The sequence below is a fragment of the Branchiostoma belcheri genome, unplaced genomic scaffold, assembly GCF_001625305.1.
Source record: "Branchiostoma belcheri isolate BF01 breed outbred unplaced genomic scaffold, Haploidv18h27 scaffold166, whole genome shotgun sequence".
NCBI classification, from domain to species: Eukaryota; Metazoa; Chordata; class Leptocardii; order Amphioxiformes; family Branchiostomatidae; genus Branchiostoma; species Branchiostoma belcheri.
In genome coordinates, this window is record NW_017803113.1 from 458,680 (window position 1) to 480,803 (window position 22,124).

A 22,124-nucleotide genomic window follows, 5' to 3' on the forward strand; every position below is an offset into this window, starting at 1 on the left:
TTTTTCATGTAAAGTGATGGTTGTTTTTTATTCTCCGCTCCAGTGAGTTTGTCTCCTGGCTGAAGGGTCAGGAAAGCACGTGAAGTGATGATTGTTTTTTATTTCCTGCTGCAGTGAGTTTGTCTCCTGGCTGAAGGAGCTGGGAGAGATTAACTCCGTGGAGGAAGGAGTTCACCTGGGACAGCTGCTACTGGAGAACGGCATTATACACCATGGTGGGCAGCAGCAGCAGCAGCAGTAGCAGCAGCAGTAGTAGTAGCCTTAGTAGTAGTAGTCGTAGTAGTAGTAGTAGTAATAGTAGTAGTAGTGGTAGTAGTAGTGGTAGTAGCAGTAAGAGTTGTAGTAGTAGTAGTAGTGTAGTAGTAGTAGTAATAGTAGTAGTAGCAGCAGCAGCAGTAGTAGCAGTAGCAATAGTAGAAGCAGTAGTAGTAGTAGTGGTAGTAGTAGTTAGTAGTAATAGAGCTGGGAGAGATCAACTCTGTGGAGGAAGATGTTCATCTTGGACAGCTTCTGCTGGAGAACGGCATCATTCATCATGGTGGGTACATATCGTATTCAGCACTGTGCAGCATCAGGCACGGTTTTGGATAGTCTCCGCGTATCCGAGAATGTAGATTTGCTCCAGGCACGTTTCTGGATATGCACATCTAGAATTGTGACTGAAAATGGTTCTTGAAAAAGCCCAGGTTTGGATACAACAGTATACAGAGCAAACTGCAAGACCTTAACATATAAACTGGGCTCGAAATACTTTTTACATGCATGCAACATTGAAAATTACCTGCACCACTCAGAATTTAGGAACTATGGATCATACGAAAAACTATTCAGAAACCATTGCCATTATTTCTTTGTTACTTGAAATCAATTGGTGTTAACAGTAAATGCAGAAAATGAAAATCCACACACACATCTTCATGTAGTACAGTATAAACTCAGGCACAACACTATGATAGCTACTTCAGCACCAAGGACAGGCATAGCTGTAACCCCTTAACCAATACCTAATAGAGAATTGGTAGCCAAACAGCAACTTTTGTGTGCTAAGGGTGAAAAAGCATCTAGAAAACCTAGATTTTATTTATTTACATGATTTTTTTTGCATCTCCCTTCCAGTTGTTTACAAACACCACTTCAAGAACGAGCCCCTGCTGTACAGGTTCCGCTACGACGACGGAACGTACAAGGCTGTATTTAACCATCTCATTGTTGTTCATAACCAACAGAGAATCAGTATCAGCTAGTGTGCAAAGGGTAAAAACACATATAGAGAACCTAGATTTTATTACATGACTTTTTTCTTCTCCATTCCAGTTGTTGACAAGCACCACTTCAAGAATGAGCCTCTGCTGTACAGGTTTCGCTATGACGACGGAACGTACAAGGGTCGGAGCGAGATGCAAGACATGATCGCAAAGGGCATCCACATCTACTGTCGCCTGCACGGACTGTTCAACCCTCTTATCAAGTAAGACCTTTTTCCACTACATAATGATCACTGAGCAACCAAAAATGAACTCGTGCGATCCTTGATTTTATAGAAATAATATGACTTTAAAGAGAAGAAAGCACACAAACTGTAAGAAAAGTCGTTCTTCATCTGTGAAAATCCTTGAGCGATCTGTCAAATTGTTGGTCGCTCAGTAGTCGTAGCCTCTCGCTGCAAGAGGTTTTAAGAAACACTCGGTATGGACTCTTGTTCAATGTAGGCAAAACAATTATCATACATGTAGTCAAAAAAACTTTCAAACCATATAGTCACAAAATTTTCTCTTCTTTAAAGTTATTTTCTTATGTTTGTAAACCAAGCCTTGAATTTTGAATAATGAACCGAGTTTTTTTTACATGTTTCCCGCAGGAATAAGGACCACTACCTGCGGACTCACAAGTCCGTGATGGTGGCCAGTCGTCTGGTGGACTGGCTGGTGGAACAGGGTGACTGTAAGACCAGGGAGGAGGCAGTTATGCTGGGACAGGCTCTCTGTGACAGTGGCTTCATGCACCATGGTAAATCTGTATCTATAGTTTTTGTGTAGCTGGTATAACCACTTTTCGGTGTAACACACCAGCTTCTGTAACACGCCAGCTTCTGTACCTGTATAGCCGGTATAACCGTCCTTCGGCATAACATACTTGCTGTGATATGGCTACTCTGTTGATTTTTCTTGCTTGATTATGTCCCCCCCCCATCATTGTTGGAGAAGTACAAGTTTAAGGATGACTCCCTGTTGTTCTATGATAACTGTTTGCTATCTGTTGGTTCCAGTGTTGGAGAAGTACAAGTTTAAGGATGACTCGCTGCTGTTTCGGTTCTATGCTGATGAGGAACTGGAGGGAATCGCAGCTCGAGGGAAACAGCCTGCCACTGGGGGGAGTGGGGCTGCTGCTGCTGCAGCTAAAATGGTACACAAATAATCTACTCCTGTTTTCAGCTAATAGTAAGGTAAAGGTAAAGGCCCCACAGCCTACTATCAATCAATCAATCAATCAATCAAAAATGGTTTATTGCTAAAATCACGAACATTGCAGCAAAAGCTGAATTGCGTTCAGAGATGTTCATCATTTCTTTTAAAAACATTAAAGTCTGCACAGTCAACATATTACACACATTTAGCATAACAAGATTAACCACTACTAGAGGTCGTAGTGGCTGTAGGTTGTTAATTAACTGTGTCTAGAGCACGGTATTGGAAGCTGTAGTGTAGCCCATCCTTCTGCTTCCACTGTCTTTTACCTCCCCAACCAAAGTCAGGTGCCCATTTACCTGGATCTTGGTGGAGTGAGTTGTGGGTGACGACTGTCCTGTTAAGGCATCAAATTTGCTTTTAATGTTGAAGGATGCAGGCAGCCAGGAAAAGATTCATGGAAATACATGTTGAGAACAGAAGAGATAAAATTCAAATAAAGGATGGGATCTATTTGTTGAGTATGCAAACAGTAGGCAACGTTTCATTAGAGTATTCAATCGTTTTTGTTGATCTCTGTTCTGTGAAAATAACAAAAATATTTCCTGCTGGCAGGATTTCCGTCAGGTTGCCGGCTTCATGGCGAGGACCCTTGCTGTCCCTGTGCATGATGGGAAGGTTGGGTTCCATCTGGAGAAGGCAGACCAGGGACTGTTGGTTGTCACGGTAGCGGACCAGTCTCCTGCTCAGGTTTGTTTGTTTGTTTTATTAACTGCCCAGTCACTAAATGCCAAATATTTCTCACATTCTTAGTTATAGCCTGTGTCCCTGTTAGGCTGATTAGTCCTCCTCCCTGAGAGCTTGTGGCCACACACCTTTAACTCCCATTCCCAGAAATATTGGCACCAATGTGAGCTCAGGATTCCCATCATTATGAAAATCAGTCTAATAGGAGCTTAGCACATCTGCATAAATCAACATAATTAAACTGTTCCCAATTCTCCTGACTTAGAGGTGTTGGTTATCAAGCTCCTAGGGGCCTGACCAGTGGAAGGGCTGCTAGAATTTTGATGTAGTCAGACTTTGTCACAGAAAATTTTTTACCTGTAACAGCTACATTGGTTTCAGCCTATAGAGTATAAGGACTTCTGTCAGCCCTACCAAAACGACTTGTGTTTTTCCCTGCACAGAAAGCCCGTCTGTACCCAGGCATGATGGTGAAGGCCATCAATGGCCACTACTCCTTAAACCTGACTTCCTCCAACATTAAGGCCCTCATCAAGGCTGCCTGCACACAGAGTGGCATCCTCAATGTCACAGTCGCAGCTCAGCAGCAGGAGTGAGTGTTTGTTTGTTTGTTTCACATAACCGGTAAACCGCCTTCAGCCTTAAGCACACCAGTTCTGTACTTGTAAGTACAAACTTGTAAGTATAAGCTCTGGGAAGGACCTGTACTCTTTTTGATAAGTGCGGTGAGATCTTAAATCAGGGCTCTAGCCAGAACCCGTTTTGCCGTAAATTAAAAGCCAGGAACTTTGTGGCATGTGACAGGAAAAATTTTAAACCACTCCCCAACCACTCAGCAAAAATCTGGGATAAAATATTAAAAACATCCAAAGGACTGCCAACAACCTCTCTCAAAAGCTTTCAAGCTGGCTGGAGCCTTGGTATAAATCTGTGGTAGTGTTCGTATTCCAGTGGTTAGCTACCCTGTCTCTGAGGTTGAGAGTTTGAATCCCAGCCATTGTCACTCACCTGACATGTATACTACTTGAAAGAGATACAAGTTTTAAAGGAGTACTAACCTCCAGAAGGAGGTGCTATATTTCGACAGGCATTTATTTTTGGAAGTGAAAAATGCATATTATTTTACAGTATACAATTAAATGCCCATTTTGCGCGCAAGTCTTAAAACGCATCGAATCCAGGACAAACTTTCGAAATACCCTCAAAACTATCCCAGAATACACCACGCTACCCCATTGGTGTCTATGTTTTAAACAAAAAGTTACGTTACAGACCTCATTTCGGGGGCGATAAGAAAAATTCGTACCGTTTTGTGTTCTTTGGTATCTTACCAACCATTGCCCTTCTTGGTGTCCTTATCGCCCCTCATTTATGCCGCAAATATTGACGATGAAAAAAACGGCGTAATCTAGTTATCCTTTCCATAAGTGGCGTAATCTAATTATCTGTTCAAGTAATACTTACATGATGCAAATAAGTCAAAGAAAATCAAAACATGCAGGGTGAAACTAGCGCCCACTGCATTAGACATCCTGATATTATAGTATCCAAACCGCAGGTAAAGCAAAGTAAAGCAAGTAATTTCTCAATAATCAGCTTATTAGTGTGCTTGTCTCCTACCATTTTCGTCCAAAAATGTTTATGTTGACCTGAAGTGTATGAGCATTGCGTAAGCCAGAGTTCCCGGATGTATCAATTGTGGTTCAGCATGGGGGAAAATGATATTAATATCACTTTACAAACATGCGCCAGGCAACTCGTACAAGCGAAATTATGTAAAAAGTTGGCTAGTTATGTATTCATTGCAGCATGATGTATCGGAAAACAGCACTTCCTTCTGGAGGTTAGTACTCCTTTAAAACAACAATACACTCATGTATGATGTAGCGTTGTGTCTGTCCCTGGTGCTGAAATATTGCAATATCCGAATCCCTTTCTCTGTATTGTGAACCTCACCTTGATAAAAACAACCAAACAGTAGTCTATACAAGTTGGAATATAACTGTGCCTGTCCTTGGTGCTTAATTAATTACTGGTTCCGAAATACATACTTTTCATGTATTGTCTTGGAAATAAGATTCAGTAGTTGTTGATTAAAGGAAATATTATCTATTTGTCTAATACCTAAGTTGGTTTCCTTGGTATATTTCACATTGCAGCACTACATCCATTGTCCAGGCCAGACAAGACTTAGGTTTCCAGGTGCGAGGCAGTAACCCATGTGTGGTTCACCTGGTCAAGCCTGGTAGGTCTTGTTATACAGTCATAACTTCCGTGTACAGAAGAATTGTTTTGGGTGGCTGACTTGCGGGTTTGTCCCTCTGTTTGTCCAGTTTGTGTTTTGGCGTGTGGGAGGTGGTTTTGACAGTTAATTGAGAACACCTGATTTTGTCTGAAATAGCTGAAGATAGAACAGAGTGGAAAAGACTGACCAAGAGGCTGACAACATACAGGCCTAAGGCCTAAAGGCGTCAGGGTGAGAAGGTGAGAATTGAGAACACAATGAAGCACACTGGTGGAGGAATTCAGGCAATACCCCTTGGACATCTGAAATCTTTGATATATAATATATTGTGCATATGTATGCTCTAGTTTTTTTCACTGTCAAAAAGGGCACACCTGTTGTTTTCTGTCCTGATTTGTCTTTGCTCCTTTACCACAGACAGTCCAGCGGGGAAAGCGGGCCTGTTCCCAACTTATTCAGCCTGTCACTCCAGATGTCTTACTGAGGGATGACTGTGGTGTGCTAGATGTCGGTTAGCTTGAGGAATGAATACACTCTACTTTATTTACAGTTACAATCTGTATTTTTCTTCACCTCAACAGATAGTCCAGCAGGGAAAGCAGGCCTGTTCCCAGGACAGAGCATTTTACAGGTGAATGGGAAGGATGTGTCCTGTGCCTCTCATGACACGGTTGTCTGTGCTATCAAACGCATCTCCCACGGGCTCATGAGGGCCAAGTCAGAGGTAATGTCAAAACTTTTGAAACTTTGCCTTTCTCAAGTATTTCAATTTTAATCCGACACCATCCTTTGAATATTTGATTGTTTGATATTCATAGCTGCTACATGTTATATACTGGTATGCTGATTGTAAATGTTGTAAATCAATTCAGTCTGATGGCTGCCATTGTTGGATTTTGGAAGTATGTCTTCTCAGTAGACCATTCTACTACTCCTACTCCTACTACTACTACTACTGCTGCTGCTGCTGCTGCTGCTGCTACTGCTACTTCTTCAATATCCCAACTTAAATTGGGATAAAAGGGATTTTCGATTTTGAGAGAGATGTTTTTGGTACACCTCAATAGAAAATGCCATGTCTGTGTAATGAATTTTGTTGTCTTCACAGGGCTCGAAATCCTGGGTGCATGTGCACCTTAGTGCACCCAAAATTGGAGCTGTGCACCCAATTTGTTTGTGGGTGCATCAGTGCACTCAAATATTTTTGTAGTTTTTTTTTTTGTACATATTAAATGTAACGTTATACAGTAATACTGGATATTCTTGGCATCTAAGTGGGTCCTAAGTTTGAGAAAATCTTTGTTGAAGTACTTGTTTTAGATTTTGAAGTTGGCTCCCATTTCAGATTCAACCTCAGAAGAGGAACAGTAAGATCTGTAATTAGGTTTTGTTTTATATGGTGCACCCAAAATATTTTCTGTGCACCTAATTTTCTAATTTTTTAGGTTGAGTGCACCAGTGCACCTATTCCCAAAAAAGAATTTTGTTGTCTTCATATTACTCAGGTATTTGTGTAATTTCTGTTGCAGACTCACATGCATCGGATGGGAAAGTCCATCCACCGCAAGCGTCTCTCTCCTGTCAACAGTGTGCAGGAAACTTTCAGGAAGGACTCCAGCACTGATCATGTTGAACCATCAACATCTCAGGGTAGGAACAGGGCTTAAGGCTAATTTTTCTGCATACTTGCACTGGTGCAGGCAACATTCAGCATATATTCTTGCACTGGTGCAGGCAACATTCAAAATTACCTGCACCAGACAAGTTTTACTTGTACTGCAGTTTCTTTGCCTTTCAGTTCAGCAAAAAATCAAAATGTTCCAAGTAACACTGGTTTAGAATTCTTTACAGTTTAATTAAATCTATATCTGTATAGTCGGTATAACTGCTCCTCAGCGTAACACAGGCACGCGGTGGGGCGGCAGTTAGCTATATCACACCAAACCACCCGTTACGCCCAATCTTTGCACATTTAACTGCAGGAGTTCTTTAAAGCTTTCTAGTGAATGATGCCCCAACTGTGCTTGGTGGCAACAACTGCCACTGTACAATTATATAGTTCTTATATTGTCTGATGCAAATTGCTACCCTTTTCTACCCTACAGAGCCAGGAGGTGAGAAGTCTGACTCTAACGGGGCCTCACCGGGCGACAAGTCTCCCTCGTCCCCGCGCCCGCTGTCCCAGACTGTCACAACTCCCACCAACAAAGTCACCCTGCAGGGTAAGGCCTGCTTTCCCCCGGACAGTGATTGCTGTGCGACCATTGAGCGAGCAAAATTTTATTTTCATGACACTTGATTTCATACTGAAATATGAGGCATTGGGTAAAGGTATGATTTGAAAGACCACAAGGCAAACAGAGCATGCAAAATTTGTTCTTTCTTTCTTTATTGACAATGACAACAGGTCAAGACACAGATTTTCTTTATGTATGAAAATCATTGAGCAGTCTGTTGATCAGCGACATGTCTCTAGTGGAAGGGGGGAGTATGCAACAATGGTCTCATACATGTACGTACAGTGTATTTTTTATGGACACATGTAAAAAGTGCCTGTAGGTCTGCATGTATATGCTCCTGCCTTACATATCTATGATTAAGGATATTGTATCTCCCCTACAGTACAGAACAGTGGACTGGAGCACTATGCTGTGTACGAGTACGAGGCCAGTGGTGGGGTCAGGTATCAGGTGCTGGAGAGTATGAAGGAGTCAGACACCACCTTCACTATTCCTGCTAAGGTACTTACTTACCGTCTTACCGGTCTCTTGACCGGGGGTGGTCGTGGGGGCACCTAGTGGCTGAGCACACTGCCTTCCTCCATCCCTCTCTGTCATGAGCCAGCGCCTGGGCACTGGCAAGGGGCAAACCGGTCCACTCCTTGACGTTGTTGCCCCATTTCTTCCTTTGTCTCTATCTCTTTCTTTTCCCTGGCACTGTTCCTTGTAGTATAACTTCGGAGAGGCCTTTACTTCTAGTCACATAGCCGTACCATTTTAACTTTCTTCTCTAAGCAGGGCTTACTCGATGATACTTAGCAATATTGCCTGCCTGCCTGCCTAAGTCCTTAGGCCAGTAACTGGCCCCTTGCTCCCTTTGTGAGTTATCTCCAGGCTTTCTGGTCCCTGGCCCTTAGTGATACATGTATTAGCTAATACAATTCTTTTTTTATGGACTACCCCCCTGCTGTAGTGATTGCACAACTGTGTGACTATTGAAATGGAATTCTGGTGCAGGTAAGACGTTAACTAACTAATAATCTTGTCCCAGCTGGTGAACCTGTACTTAGAGGAAGACCAGAAGTTCCTGGCTGACAGGGGCACTAACCACTGAAATACACACCACTGTACATACATACATACATAATCATACTCAGAGAGCAGAAGCATTAACATAGTTCAGCTTCCAGCTTTTTCTATCGTACATCATTTCTGCAACTTCTTTTTCATACAGACCAGTCTCTAACTCTATAATGTCCTTTTGTGTGTTATAGAATTAGTACACCACATAGTGTACCTATGTGTAGGTATGTGTTGTTTTGAGAGTCTCCACTGCCATGTTTTTACCCAGTTGGTGAACCTGTACCTTGAAGAAGACCAGAAGTTCCTGGCTGAACTCGAGGCCCTCCCGATCCCCCCCAGAATGGATGAGGGACAGAAGGCGTGGCTCGTCATGGCTAAGGACAAGTGGAAGGAGATTCTTCAGAGGAAGATCAAGGCTTACCAGAAGGTCCGACATTCTTCATTTTTATCGTTGAAGAGATTCATTTCATCACGTATAGATACAGTTACTAAAGGATTCTTTCAGCAGTGACAAGTTTTTGAAGGGTATCTCCAAATTTTCGATGACTATCAGTCCATCTTGTTCTCGCGAGATTAGGCCACTCCGTGAACTAGAATGGACTGATAGTCATTGAAAATTTGGAGGTCAGTATCCTTACCCTTCAAAAACTTGTCACTGCTGAAAGAATCCTCTAGTAACTCTTCATTTTTAGTTTTTTCAATTGTTATTAGATTTCTTCTGAATCAATTCTTTGTCTTGAATTCACATAAAGTAGGACCAGTCAGTAATGTCCTGTTGAAGGTGACAGATGGTCACCAACATGTTGGTTAATTAATAATTTTGTAAATTCCTTTGGTTGTGAATAAAGAACATTGTTATACAGGTAACAGTCACTGAAGCAACTGGATAGGTTATGAAAATGGTGAGACGTTTCAACTAGGATCCACTGCCTTTCATCTGTGACTTCCACCTGAAAAGTCTGACCAATTTTAAAATCCATCCAATTGCTTCATTAACTGTTACCTGCTAGTAGGTACCTCATTACCTGGATGTCTAACCTTCATCAACGTAACTTGCATTTGTCATACAGTATGTAGTAGAGTAAGGCATCTGGAGCCTGTCACACAACCGGTTTCACCTGTGTGGCTTCTTCAAGTGTACAGAGACTAAATGACAGGCTGAATAAAAGTTCTAAATGGGAACTATGAGGCTACAGGTGTCTTTGAGGGACGACTGCGTGTGCAAGATGTCGGTTAGCTGAGGAATGAATCCCCTCTACTCTATATTGCATTTGTCATACAGTTCTCGAGGTTGCTGTCCAACCACATCTGGCCGTCCTTCAAGGCGGTTCGCATGAGACAGAACCCTCCCCTCAGTATGGACTTCTGTCCGATGAACTGTCACCTGCAGACCCTGGACATCAGCGAAGTGGTACCAACTCTCTCCCTCCCTCAACAGCCACAGGAAGAACCAGGGACTGAGGACACAGAACCACCGGCTGGTAGGACTTAATAGTAACTCTAATAGAAAGCCCTAGCCCTAGCCCTAGCCCTAGCCCTAGCCCTAGCCCTAGCCCTAGCCCTAGCCCTAGCCCTAACCTGGACATCAGCGAAGTGGTACCGACTCTCTCTCTCCCACAGCAGTCACAGGAGAAACCAGGGGCAGAGGACACATGTACAGAGCCACCGGCTGGTAGGACTTAATAGTAACTCTAGAAAGCCCTAACCCTTACCCTAACCCTAACCCTATAGCCCTAGCCCTAACCCTAACCTAACCCTGACCCTGACCCTGACCCTAACCCTAACCTGCACCCTGACCCTAGCCCTAGCCCTAACCCTACCCCTAGCCCTAACCCTAACCTAACCCTAGCCCTAACCCTAACCCCTAACCCCTTACCCCTAACCCTTACCTTAACTCTTGCCCTAGCCTAATATGTTGAAAATATGATATAATTGATTTCAGATATCTGAGATGCAGGGGACTAAGTTTTTTCATGTTTTTTTCTTTTGTTGCCAAGGTGTGTGATCTTAGGGAAAGGAGGTTTGAAATTGAAGGTCTGATTTCTCGTTTTTCACCTATGTAGATGGCTCCAACCCTGGGTAAGGGTTAGGGTAACTACAAGGGTTAGTGTTAGGCTAAGGGTTAGGTTCGAGTTCAAGTAAAAAGAAGGTTCAAAATCTCATGTCTCTTATTTTTCTCCCACATGTACATAGATGGCTCCAACCCTGTGGCCTGTGAGCACACTGCCTGCACCATGGTGACTCTAGCTGCCCCTGCTGCCCATGCCATGGGGCTGGGTAAGGGAGGTCTACAGGACATCGTGGGAGGCACGAAGGACCTTCAGGACTCCATGCACAACATTCTGTGTGTCCTGGAGTCGGCAGTCCGCGATCTGGACCACAAGGAAGAGACCATCATCAAGTAAGTACGTCAAAGAAGGTTACACATCCAGGTAATAGGCTACCTAGTAAATACTCTTGAAAGCATCTGCTTTGAAACAGGTTTCTTGACTCCTCACCCATACATTTTACTGTACCAACATTCCCATGAACTGTCTGTTGTCTTCATTAGGGCAAACTATGCCGATCTTTGTTTAAGTGTGATGTCATGCATTGTTGGGCGATATGATGCTTTCCCGAATGTGACTCTATGCCATGTTTGGCCCAAAAATGCCAAAAGATTACAATAAAATATTGTATATCAGAGTGTTATCAGGAGACCAGGACTAGATGCTTGGGCTGCGTTAACCCCAGTACCTGGTATAATGCCCAAGACACGGGCCACTGTCCCTACAGACTCAAAAACCGCTACATGACTACCATAAGTTTACCTTTTTTTCACACCAGAGTGATATCAGGAGACCAGCACCAGATGCTAGTTCCCGTGGGATGTGTCCACCCTCCTCTGGTGGCCACAGTAAAATACATGTATACCATGATTGCATGGCTGAGAAAACTTAGTAACTGTATGTTGAAATGACGATAAGATGTTTTACCCCAGAGTGTTATCAGGAGACCAGCACCAGATGCTTGTCCCTGTGGGCTGTGTCCATCCCCCTCTGGTGGCCACTGGCAGCGGCAGTGGGGATGACCTGGAGGCCAACACGTTCCTGGAATTCGAGGGGATATTTCAGGTATTTGAGAAGCTCACTGTTTTATCTTCATCTTCATCTTTGCCGGGGCTCAAAGATGTTATGTGAGCCCCGGCTACACCCCCATATAGCCCCTGATGGGGCACTTTAAGGGGTGGAGGCCTTGGTCTAAGGTGGGCAGGCCTCAACGGTGGGAGCCATAACTACCGGGCCAGGCAACTTGAAGGCGTTCCATTGGGGGATTATCTTGTCTGGATTTTAAACCGCACTCTGCAATCAGAACGGCTAACTAGAATGATTTACTGTTTTGTAACATTATACAGTACTGTATTGTAATGCTTGTTGCTACTTGTCTATGCTACTTGTCATTATATATTGAGAAGTTTATTGCTTGGATGCTATCAACCTGTATTCCCGCCAGATTATTTCTGCCTTGAATAATTCTGCGAATACTTCAATACCCTGTAAACACAGCTGTAAAAATTTCACACCTGTTCCGGGGTGGAATGACGTTGTTAAAGATCTGCACTCTGCAGCCCGTGAGGCGTATATTCTCTGGCGGGAAATGGGTCGTCCTCGGTTTGGTCCTATATTCCTACTCATGTCGAAATCTAGAGCAAGATTCAAGCATGCACTTAGACAGTGTAAACGTAATGAGGATAGGGCTCGAGCAGACTCCACTGTTAACAGTTTTAATTCTGGAAACTATAGGGAGTTCTGGAGAAATGTGAGAAATTCTAATGCCTCTCATACGGTTCTACCCAACACTGTAGACGGTACTTCTGGTGCGGAGAATATTGCTAACCGTTGGAAAGAACATTTTGAGTCTCTGTTAAATTCTGTAGATAATCAAACTCATAAGCCGGAAGTGATTTCCGCTCTGTCACCTGTATGCTTTGATCACGGTATGCAAATTTCCGCACTGGAGCTCGCCAATACCATTAGGGATTTACCCAATGGTAAGGCGTGTGGGTCAGATGGTATAAGGAATGAGCACCTGAAATATGCTGGTCCGAGCTTGTATGTCCATCTGTCGTTGCTGTTTACAGCTACCATTGTCCATAATTTTATTCCCAGTAGCCTTTTAGACACTATTATTGTTCCCGTCGTAAAAAACAAATCTGGTAACATCTCTTGTACTGACAATTATAGACCAATTGCGATCACTTCGGCATTATCGAAAGTCCTAGAGGCACTCCTGCTTAATCGTCTGAAGCCTTTTCTTCTGACGTCTGATTCTCAATTTGGCTTTAAACCTAAACATGGGACTGACATGTGTGTTTTTATGTTAAAGCAAATTATCGAGTACTACAGGGGCTTAGGGTCCCCTGTCTTTGTGTGCTTTATGGATGCCTCTAAGGCCTTTGATCGCGTAAACCACTGGACACTGTTTAGAAAGTTGATCGACAGAAATGTTCCGCTATATCTAGTTCGATTCTTGGTTTCCTGGTATACGAATCAAAGAATGTTTGTGAGATGGGGTACAGTCCTTTCACCGAGCTTCTCCGTTACTAACGGAGTACGACAGGGTAGTTTACTGTCCCCATATCTTTTTAATGTATACATAGATGATGTGAGTGTAAGCTTAAACAATGCCAAGGTGGGCTGTTATGTAGGTGGGTCCATCACCAACCACCTGTTTTATGCCGACGACTTATGTCTGATTTGCCCTAGCATTAAATCTCTACAGAGATTGGTTGGGATTTGTGAAGTGGTGGGCCATGGTAATGACATATTGTTTAATACTAATAAGACTTTCTGTATGTATTTCCCATGTACTCGTTTGCCACTTCAGCTTCCATTGCCACCTGTAAGTCTATACGGTACCAACCTGAAGTACGTAAACTCATTTGTCTATTTGGGTATACATCTCAATACCACATTAAGTGACGATGATTGTGTACTTGCTATGCTGAAGAGTCTTTATAGTCGTGCAAACAGTATCAACCGCAAATTTTTCTGTTGCTCTCCATCTGTTAAGAGACACCTGTTTATGACGTATTGCGCCCAGCTATATGGCGCTCAGTTATGGAGCTCTGTAAGCTCTGGTGTTTTGTATAAGTGCAGAGTGGCTTATAACAATTGTTTTAGAATCATAATGAATCTGCCTCGGCGTTGCAGCACGAGTGAAATGTTTGTCTGTAACTATATTGACACTTTTGAAACCAGGAGGAGGAGAATTTGTTATTCTTTTCTAAAAAGGTTATTTTCCTCCAATAACGCAACAATCTGTCGCTTACATGTAATTCATTCCGATGCCTTCTACAGGAATTCATTCTTTCGGAAGACCTTCCATTTGTTATGCTTTTAGGTTTCTTCCTGTTTTACTTGTATGTCTGTAGTGTTTTTTGTATTATTTTAATGATGTATTGTACATGTTATTTGGGTTTTTTACCTGAAATAAAGAATGAATGAATTGCAAATCAATGCCCAAAGGCTAATTGCAAGTTACAAATATATGAAAAAACATTGAAAGGAGTATAAAATAACTTCAAAATGTACTTAATGAAATATTATATATATACTTTTGATTAGTTCTTTTAACAAAACTGCTACTTATTTTAACCATTTAGTACATTAGAGTTAATGTGATACTAGCTGTTTTACAATTAACCTAATGTACAGGACATGTAATTGAGCCTCGGGGCTGTGAAATGTTGTTTGAATAATTATTATTTATTATCTTCCAGGGCATCATCGGCAGGAGGGCGTCCAAGATGGTGGTGACGAAGGACAAGGTGGTGAGGAGGGAGATGGACAGCTTTCTTGCACAGGTAAATACTCTTGTACACGTCTTGTATGTACAAAATATGTGTATGATGAGTGGCCTGTGCCATTACTTCGCCTTGCTCTCAGCCTCATGCACTGTTCCTGAAGATCTTGGGCCAGTACTTTTAGTTAGTTCTTCTAGCATGATATTATCACTTCTTCCCATTGCCAATTGGACGTTGTCTAAAATGCATCTCATCCCTGTTTTTCTTGGTCTTCTAAAGTTTAGCACCCACTTAAAGTAGTGTTCATAGTTGAGTGGTTAGCAATCCTGCCTTTGGACCCAGGAAGTTGGGAACTGGGCTGTTGTCACTCACCCGACATGCACACTCCTCAGGCATGCTAAGATGTGTCCTAGCCAGTTGGGTACCACAATAGCTGTTACAGTAGTGTTTGGTATATATTTGCTGGCTATTATTATCTTTGCTGATTGTTAACTCTGCAGGCATGTCACCTGTGGGAGCGGCTGAGAGGTGAGGATGTGGATGAGGCCCTGAAGGAGGTGCAGAGGGTTTTCCCGTGCAGGGACTTCAGGGGTGAGTTTCCACCATGGGCTGAATTTCATGGTGTTGAAGAACCTTGAGCTGAATGGGCTTCTACTGGTAGTTCTGGGAATGGGAATGGCTCACTCCAGGTGGAGGTTATGACCACAAGCTTTCGGAGAGGAGACCCAATCAGCCCCTGTGCAGAGATACAGGGCCTATGCCTGTGTGTAACACAGCTAGATACTACCGTAAATTCAAACCATATTTACATCAAGAATGTTTTCAGTCAGGAACAAGAACACTTCATAGTGGTGTGTACTACAGTCCATCATTGTGTTCAATTGGCTAGCAACCCTGGACCTAGAGGTTGGGAGTTCGAATCCCGGCTGTTGTCGCTCACCCGACATGCATGCGACTGTTACATGCAATTGTTCATTACGGCTATGGGAATTTCCACGATAGAATGAACTGTAGATACTCTACATAGCATCTGTCTTCTCTGTCAAGACCAGTGGAATTTGAGATCATTTTTTTACATTCATCCTCGTAGGAAAGCTACATGACCTGGGTAAGGTGGTGGAGTGTTATAAGGACTTCTTACACCAGCATGAAGGGAAGGAAACTACCATTGTGGTGGAGGGAGTGAAGACACTGGTGGGGGAGCTCACCAAAGTCGCTCATGGTAGGAATGGCTTTTTCTTTACTCAGCATCATTTCTGTGATTATTATGTTTACCAAAGGAAAACACATAGTTTTTGCTACATTTCCTCTTCTTCTTCCGTTCCAAGCACTGACCTGACCAATGGCCTGCTTTGTTGATGTCTGTCACCATGGTAACTAGTGTTGGGTTACATGATGTTGCAATTTTATCAGTAGGAGGGATTTACGCTCCTGTCTGACCATATATATGTGATTGAGTAAGAATTAACAGAGCAAACCATATGCAAAGGTTAACATTATGCATATGTTACCTTTCTAGTTAACAGTTAATTACTGGTACATATAAATGTAGGGAAAGAAAGGATAATTTGGAAGGAAACATAGATTCTTGTAGACCAACTACATACTACTGTTTTCACTGTCACTTTTTTACCGTGAACTTATCATTACAGTTAACAAATAATTCCTGGACTTTCTTTTCCCTGCACCTGTTGCCACCGTGAATATACATTGTATATACATTGTAGTTCTGTGAACATGTCCATTTTTCTCAGACCGTGAACTTTTACTACTGTGAACATAAAGTGAATGACAGTATATACATGTACAACAATTCAACACAACATGTTGTTGCCTTCTTCTACAGAGCTGAGACATATCATGTTCCTGGGGATTCTGGCCAAAGAAGGTAGGAGCATGTTTGAACTGTTGGCCTAGTTACAATGTCATTGATTGATCTAGATATTAGTTGATCTGTCTTGAACTTCTTCACAGCTTACATTCAGTATAACTTAAGAAGACCTGGATGGATTGCGATCATATTTGGTATGTGGGTAGGTCTTTGGAGAACAAAGGTCAAGGTCAAACATGGGCCTCCTAGTGACTGTGCCTGGTACCGCAGCAGAACTTCCCTTTTTTTTTTTTTTGTCCTAGGGTTTTGATTTTGATTTGAATCATGCGAGGGGAATATGCAGGGCTCGAAATCCATTTTTGGGAATAGGTGCACTACTGGTGCAGCCAACCTGAAAAATTGGTGCACAAAACATTGTCTGGGTGCACCCTATAAAACAAAACAGAACAACTTCATAAGTACTAACAGAACAACTAAATAAGTACTAACAGAACTCCCCCCTCCTCCAGACCCCACCACCAGCAGCAGGAGGGACGTGGTGTTCTCCCAGGCCCTGTCTGCCGCTGTGTGTGCCTTCTCAGAACAACTTAATAAGTACTAACAGAACACACTGTACCCACCCCTCCAGACCCCACTACCAGCAGCAGGAGGGATGTGGTGTTCTCCCAGGCACATGTCTGCCGCCGTGTGTGCCTTTTCAGAACAACTTAATAAGTACTAACAGAACACACTGTCCCCCAGACCCCACTACCAGCAGTAGGAGGGATGTGGTGTTCTCCCAGGCCCTGTCTGCCGCCGTGTGTGCCTTCTCAGAACAACTTAATAAGTACTAACAGAACACACTGTACCCACCCCTCCAGACCCCACTACCAGCAGCAGGAGGGACGTGGTGTTCTCCCAGGCCCTGTCTGCCGCCGTGTGTGCCTTCTCAGAACAACTGCTGGCAGCCCTGAACTTCTCCTTCAACAACATGAAGGTGACTAGCATTTTTGTTGTTATGATTGTGATTACTTTGAGTTATTGTGATTATGTCATGTATTGTGATTATGTCATGTTATGTCATACAAGTACTGTACAACTATGCTTGAGATTTCTAATAAGCCAATATATGCTGGTTGTCCTGCCTACCTGCCTACGTGCTCAGGCCAGGTACTGGCTCCTTGCTCCCCCTCATATGGTTCCTCCAGTCAGCTCTATCAAGGGCGATAGTCTCCGCTTCCCTTAGAGTGAGCCCTGTGTCAGTTTGTATCTGGTCTTTCCACCTCTTGGGTGGTCTTCCCTGGGGGTCTGGGTTTTTTTTAACTCCTGGTGGTATGCTGGTTGTCTCTAACAAAAAGTAAGTTCATGGTGTAGAAGGTTACTTTCATCGTCTTACACGAAACTGAGGAAATGCCTACTACTACTCTGACACTAGTTACTGTAATACTGCAATTCCTGATCTTATCATTATTGTAACAAATAATTGCTAGCCTTCTTTTTTTTCTTCACCTGTGAACTGTGAACATACACCTCCATTTTCAAACCAGGACCATGAACATAAAGTGAATTACAATTATCATAAGAAAATTTCTTTCCTTCCTTCCTTCCTTGCAGGAGTATAAGATAGACAACAAGCTGGCGAGCATCAAGTGGCTGGAACAGACAGCCTCCATTGGTGTGCTGGTCATGTTTCAGGCCATGCTGTCTCCTAACTGGGTTGGTTGAATACAGCTTATGCCTGTCCTTGGTGCTGAAGTAGCTTTCCTAGTGTTGTGCCTGTGTCTGGTGTTGATATACTTGACTGTGCAATGTATATTGATATCCAACTCACTTTCCATGTGCTTTAAACCTGGCCTTGATGGAAAACAATCACAGCTGTGCTTGTCCTTGGTGCTGAAGTATCATTCCTAGTGTTGTGCCTGTCCCTGGTTATGAAATACTTGCATGCTGAAATATCTATGCATTGAAAACCAGGTTTTGGGCCAAGTTTCACATTGTCCAACCACACCTATACCTTTTAATACAAATTGAATCAAATTTGCCAACCACGGCCCAACTACTGCTAACTTACTCCCAAATGCCAACCAACCACCAGCCAATCATGGCCGTACCTCCTGTCCTCACCCAAAAATTTTAAAACATTTGGCTGGCGCAGCCAAACAGTAGCCGACCTCACCAAACACCAGCCAACCACAGTCTACATAGCTTTCGATCTACTTCTAACCATGGTTGGTGGGAGTTTGGCAGTGTTTGGGGGGACAATGAATGAATTAATGAATGAATGATTTATTCAGGTTAAAATCACTTTTCAGCCATTCAGCAGAATTGTGGATTTCATTACAATACTAGACTAGTGAAAAAAACATGACCTTGGTCACTTTCTAAAAGACAATTGTAGCATTCATAATGTTTGAGTTCGTTTCATACCAGATTTTTTTTCCTTCCAGAATGACGAGAAGTCCATCCTGCAGGACTTGGTGGTCGGGGTCAGTGACCTGGACAAGGTGACCTTCATCTTCAGGACTCTGTCTCCACAGGAGTGTCATGAAGGTAGCTTCTTTTTGGATAATCAGATATGATATTCTTGATAATATGGATGACATCCCCGTGCACATCAGGTTTTGTCTGTTTTTTTTTTTAAAGTTTCTTCGGGTTCTTGACGGATAACAGGAGTCAAAAGGAAAAGATGAAGATGCCAGAGGAAGTAGAGGAAGTATGGCTTGAATTGCCTTTTACTTTCACCTCCAAGTCTTCCAAAGTCAACAAAAATAAAGCATTCTAAAGAATTTGTTATTGTTTATGTATATATTAGTTTAGTAAAGATGAAATCTAGTTGTAGAAGTTCCACCTTGTATACTTGCCTGTCCTTCCCTCAGCTGTAGAGCTGACCCACAACGTAGAGGGTACCAGGTCTGGAGTCCAGGTGGTGTTTTACCTGAATAAAAATCTGTTAGTTTTAAATTCGGCCTAACTTACATGTAATAATGCCTGGATAGATTGTGATGCTTGTATGTGCATAGGTCAAGGTCAAATGATGTGGACCTGTGCTTGGTGCTGCAGCAGAACGTCTGGTTTTGGTATCTTTTGTCTAAGGTTTTTATTTTTTGGTTTCTAATCTTTGATTCCTTTTTTGCTTGTTGTTCCCACAGCTGTAGAGCTGACCCACAGTGTAGAAGGCATGCGGTCTGGAGTCCAGGTTGTTTTTTACCTGAAGGTGTAATAAAATAACCGATTCCTTGGATTGTGGTGATATTTGGTATGTGGGTAGGTCTTGGGAAGACAAAGTCTGGAGTCCAGGTGGTGTTTTACCTGAAGGTGTAATAAAATATCTGATTCTGTGTTTGCCTGTCCATTCTCTGCTTAGCACCCAGCATCTATGAGAAACATGGGAAGGTCAAACACACACCACTACCAGCAGGCTAGCCCTCTGCTGTAGTGCTTGAACAACTGTGTGGCCCAAGGGCTACAGAAATGGAGATGGGCACCACCCCTATGTTCTTCAAGGAGTGGAAAGAGACCTTTTTCTTCTTCTTTTTTAGCTGTAGAGCTGACCCACAGTGTTGAGGGCACGCGGTCTGGAGTCCAGGTTGTTTTTTACCTGAAGAAAAACCTGTTCCTGAGACTTCCCCGCCGACTCCAGGCCGGCAGCAGCATCAAGATGTGCCCGGTGCTCTTCAACCAGGGTGGGTGTCGACTCCTCATTGATATTGTCCACAAGTAGGTCTGGTCAGATAGAAATGCTAGAATCTTATACGATGTGTTGTAATATCTGTGTCCATAATATCACCAGGGTCCATAATATCGCCACGGTCCATAATATCGCCACCTTGAGAAACAGTGTGCTTAAAGATATTTTTACTGCAACATACTTTTGTATGCACTCCTGCACACATCAAATGTACATACCTACTAAATATGTTGCAGTAAAAATATCTTTAAGCACACTTTTTCTCAGTTCAGGAGAGAATGTTTCTGTGTCAGTTTTGTCACACATGGGGATATGACCAATCAATGGTGCCTATAAAGTTGGTTCACAACTACATGTACAACTGCCAAAGGTGAGGCCTCTGAAAAATAAACAAAACACGTCAGGACATGTACAGTACCGTTCGCGTTATAGTTAACCGGGTACCCCGTTACTAACGAGTTAGATTTTCGTCAGAAAATGGTTAGAAAATCGTCAGTATTTGGTTAGATTTTCGTCAGAAAATGGTTAGAAAATCGTCAGAAATTATTTCTAACGCGTTACCGTTTGCGTTAATGTGATAGGGTCGGATTTCATGTTTGTTTTGCGCGCAGACAAGACAATAGCAATTTGCCACCTCCTGGGGCGTCCGCTAATGTGTTGCGATGTTGCCCCTTGAAAAATAACAGCACCAGAGGCAAGTGGACATGTGATTCGAAAAATAACTTTGTGGTTTATCCGTGTGTCGACTGTGTGAAGCGAATTGTGCTATCTTTTAATGCTATTCTATAGTTATTTCTAGCGGAAAATATTACGTTGTGTAATACAATGTCAATGTATGTCAACAAAGTGTAGCAGTGGGCAGACGATGTCTTGTACATTTTGTACCAGCGGCGGCCTACCGCTCTCACAGGACGTCATGGGACGTGACGAAACAAGAAATATCTGCCGTAGAAGAAATATAAATCGGTAACTCATGCCTTAAATTCACGGCGGTTTTTGACACAAAAGAAAAATTATTATAATTTTTGTAAGGCGCGCGGCTTACTAGTAGTAGCGGCTTACTCACGGTAAAATGTACCGTCACTCCCGGCGCAAGGACTCGGTTCGCCAGCTGAGGACTTTCCACAACCATGATGATATCATAGTTAATAAAGGAATATATAATAGATCTATCATGTTGAAATGATAATTGTAATACATGGTTCTATTTAATAGCGGTAGTTTTGTTTCTTATTTTGACGGGGGAAACTGTCGAGGGGTATTATATAATAATATAAAATCGAGGGAACGCAAACTGAGATCGGCTCACTTCCGGGTGTATAACGCCAAAATTTCTCGACGATTGTATAAAAATGACCACTCATTTGTCGCCTACGGTAGCGTGTACATGGTAGTGCTATCATATCGTGCCAAAGTCAGCGTCAAACGTCAGAAAATCCCCGAAAAAATATATTTGCAAAACACATTTCCCGCGCACTCACGGCCGGTCGCCATGGCCGCGGCCGCCCTGTGATGCAGGCAGCATGCTCATTATAATATGCAAGTAGCTACGCTCTGATTGGTTCACCTTAGATGACCTGCGCTCTGATTGGCTAGAACGAAGCCCGTTGCATGCTGGGGCGCCCTTCCACGCGCGAAGTGCGATCTCGAGATAGCCACATTTACGCTGGTTTCTACCTTATTTCTACGACTAATTAGCAACATCCTAGTAACGAAATGCGTACTCAAAAGATTTTTCGGGAAAAAAAATATATGTACATGTGGATTTGTGGTGCCTTTGGCGTAATTTTGTTGGTCACATACAACGTAATGTAACACGGAAGTGCACGGAGTCGGAGTCGCAGCACGGCTTTCCGTCCCACTCTAAACAAAACTCCAAGGACAAAACAAAACTCCCCAAAACTGGCCAATAATTAGCCATAAAAATGTTTGTGGGCACGTGTATTAAATATGCGCGCTAAATATGCTGCCTTTTTTTCGAGTGTAATAGGAATTTTCCGCGANGTTTTTTGCACATCCCCTAACGTTACCTCACGCCCGACCGCCTATTATGTACGGCGGACAAGGACCTTTATAACTTCAGATCATCTCTAAGGATTGCATATTCGGTGGTAAAAGAAGTAAACAAACAGAGAAAAACAG

The 22,124-nt window shown here is 42.9% G+C and overlaps 1 protein-coding gene across 1 annotated transcript in view; it reads left to right on the forward strand.

Annotated features, from left to right (window-relative positions):
* Positions 1-22,124, forward strand: part of LOC109466409 (phosphatidylinositol 3,4,5-trisphosphate-dependent Rac exchanger 2 protein-like) — a 36,004-nt gene that overhangs the window by 8,813 nt on the left and 5,067 nt on the right. The window contains exons 10-33 of the mRNA XM_019764120.1: positions 115-215; positions 1,315-1,468; positions 1,859-2,007; positions 2,267-2,403; positions 3,021-3,155; positions 3,596-3,744; positions 5,312-5,397; positions 5,979-6,121; positions 6,927-7,047; positions 7,503-7,619; positions 8,020-8,138; positions 8,968-9,126; positions 9,982-10,180; positions 10,893-11,100; positions 11,680-11,812; positions 14,461-14,544; positions 14,985-15,075; positions 15,575-15,706; positions 16,331-16,372; positions 16,825-16,884; positions 17,176-17,291; positions 17,909-18,010; positions 18,742-18,844; positions 19,834-19,977. Coding sequence (XP_019619679.1) covers positions 115-215; positions 1,315-1,468; positions 1,859-2,007; positions 2,267-2,403; positions 3,021-3,155; positions 3,596-3,744; positions 5,312-5,397; positions 5,979-6,121; positions 6,927-7,047; positions 7,503-7,619; positions 8,020-8,138; positions 8,968-9,126; positions 9,982-10,180; positions 10,893-11,100; positions 11,680-11,812; positions 14,461-14,544; positions 14,985-15,075; positions 15,575-15,706; positions 16,331-16,372; positions 16,825-16,884; positions 17,176-17,291; positions 17,909-18,010; positions 18,742-18,844; positions 19,834-19,977 — 2,984 coding nt within the window. The remainder of the gene's footprint in view (positions 1-114; positions 216-1,314; positions 1,469-1,858; positions 2,008-2,266; positions 2,404-3,020; positions 3,156-3,595; positions 3,745-5,311; positions 5,398-5,978; positions 6,122-6,926; positions 7,048-7,502; positions 7,620-8,019; positions 8,139-8,967; positions 9,127-9,981; positions 10,181-10,892; positions 11,101-11,679; positions 11,813-14,460; positions 14,545-14,984; positions 15,076-15,574; positions 15,707-16,330; positions 16,373-16,824; positions 16,885-17,175; positions 17,292-17,908; positions 18,011-18,741; positions 18,845-19,833; positions 19,978-22,124) is intronic.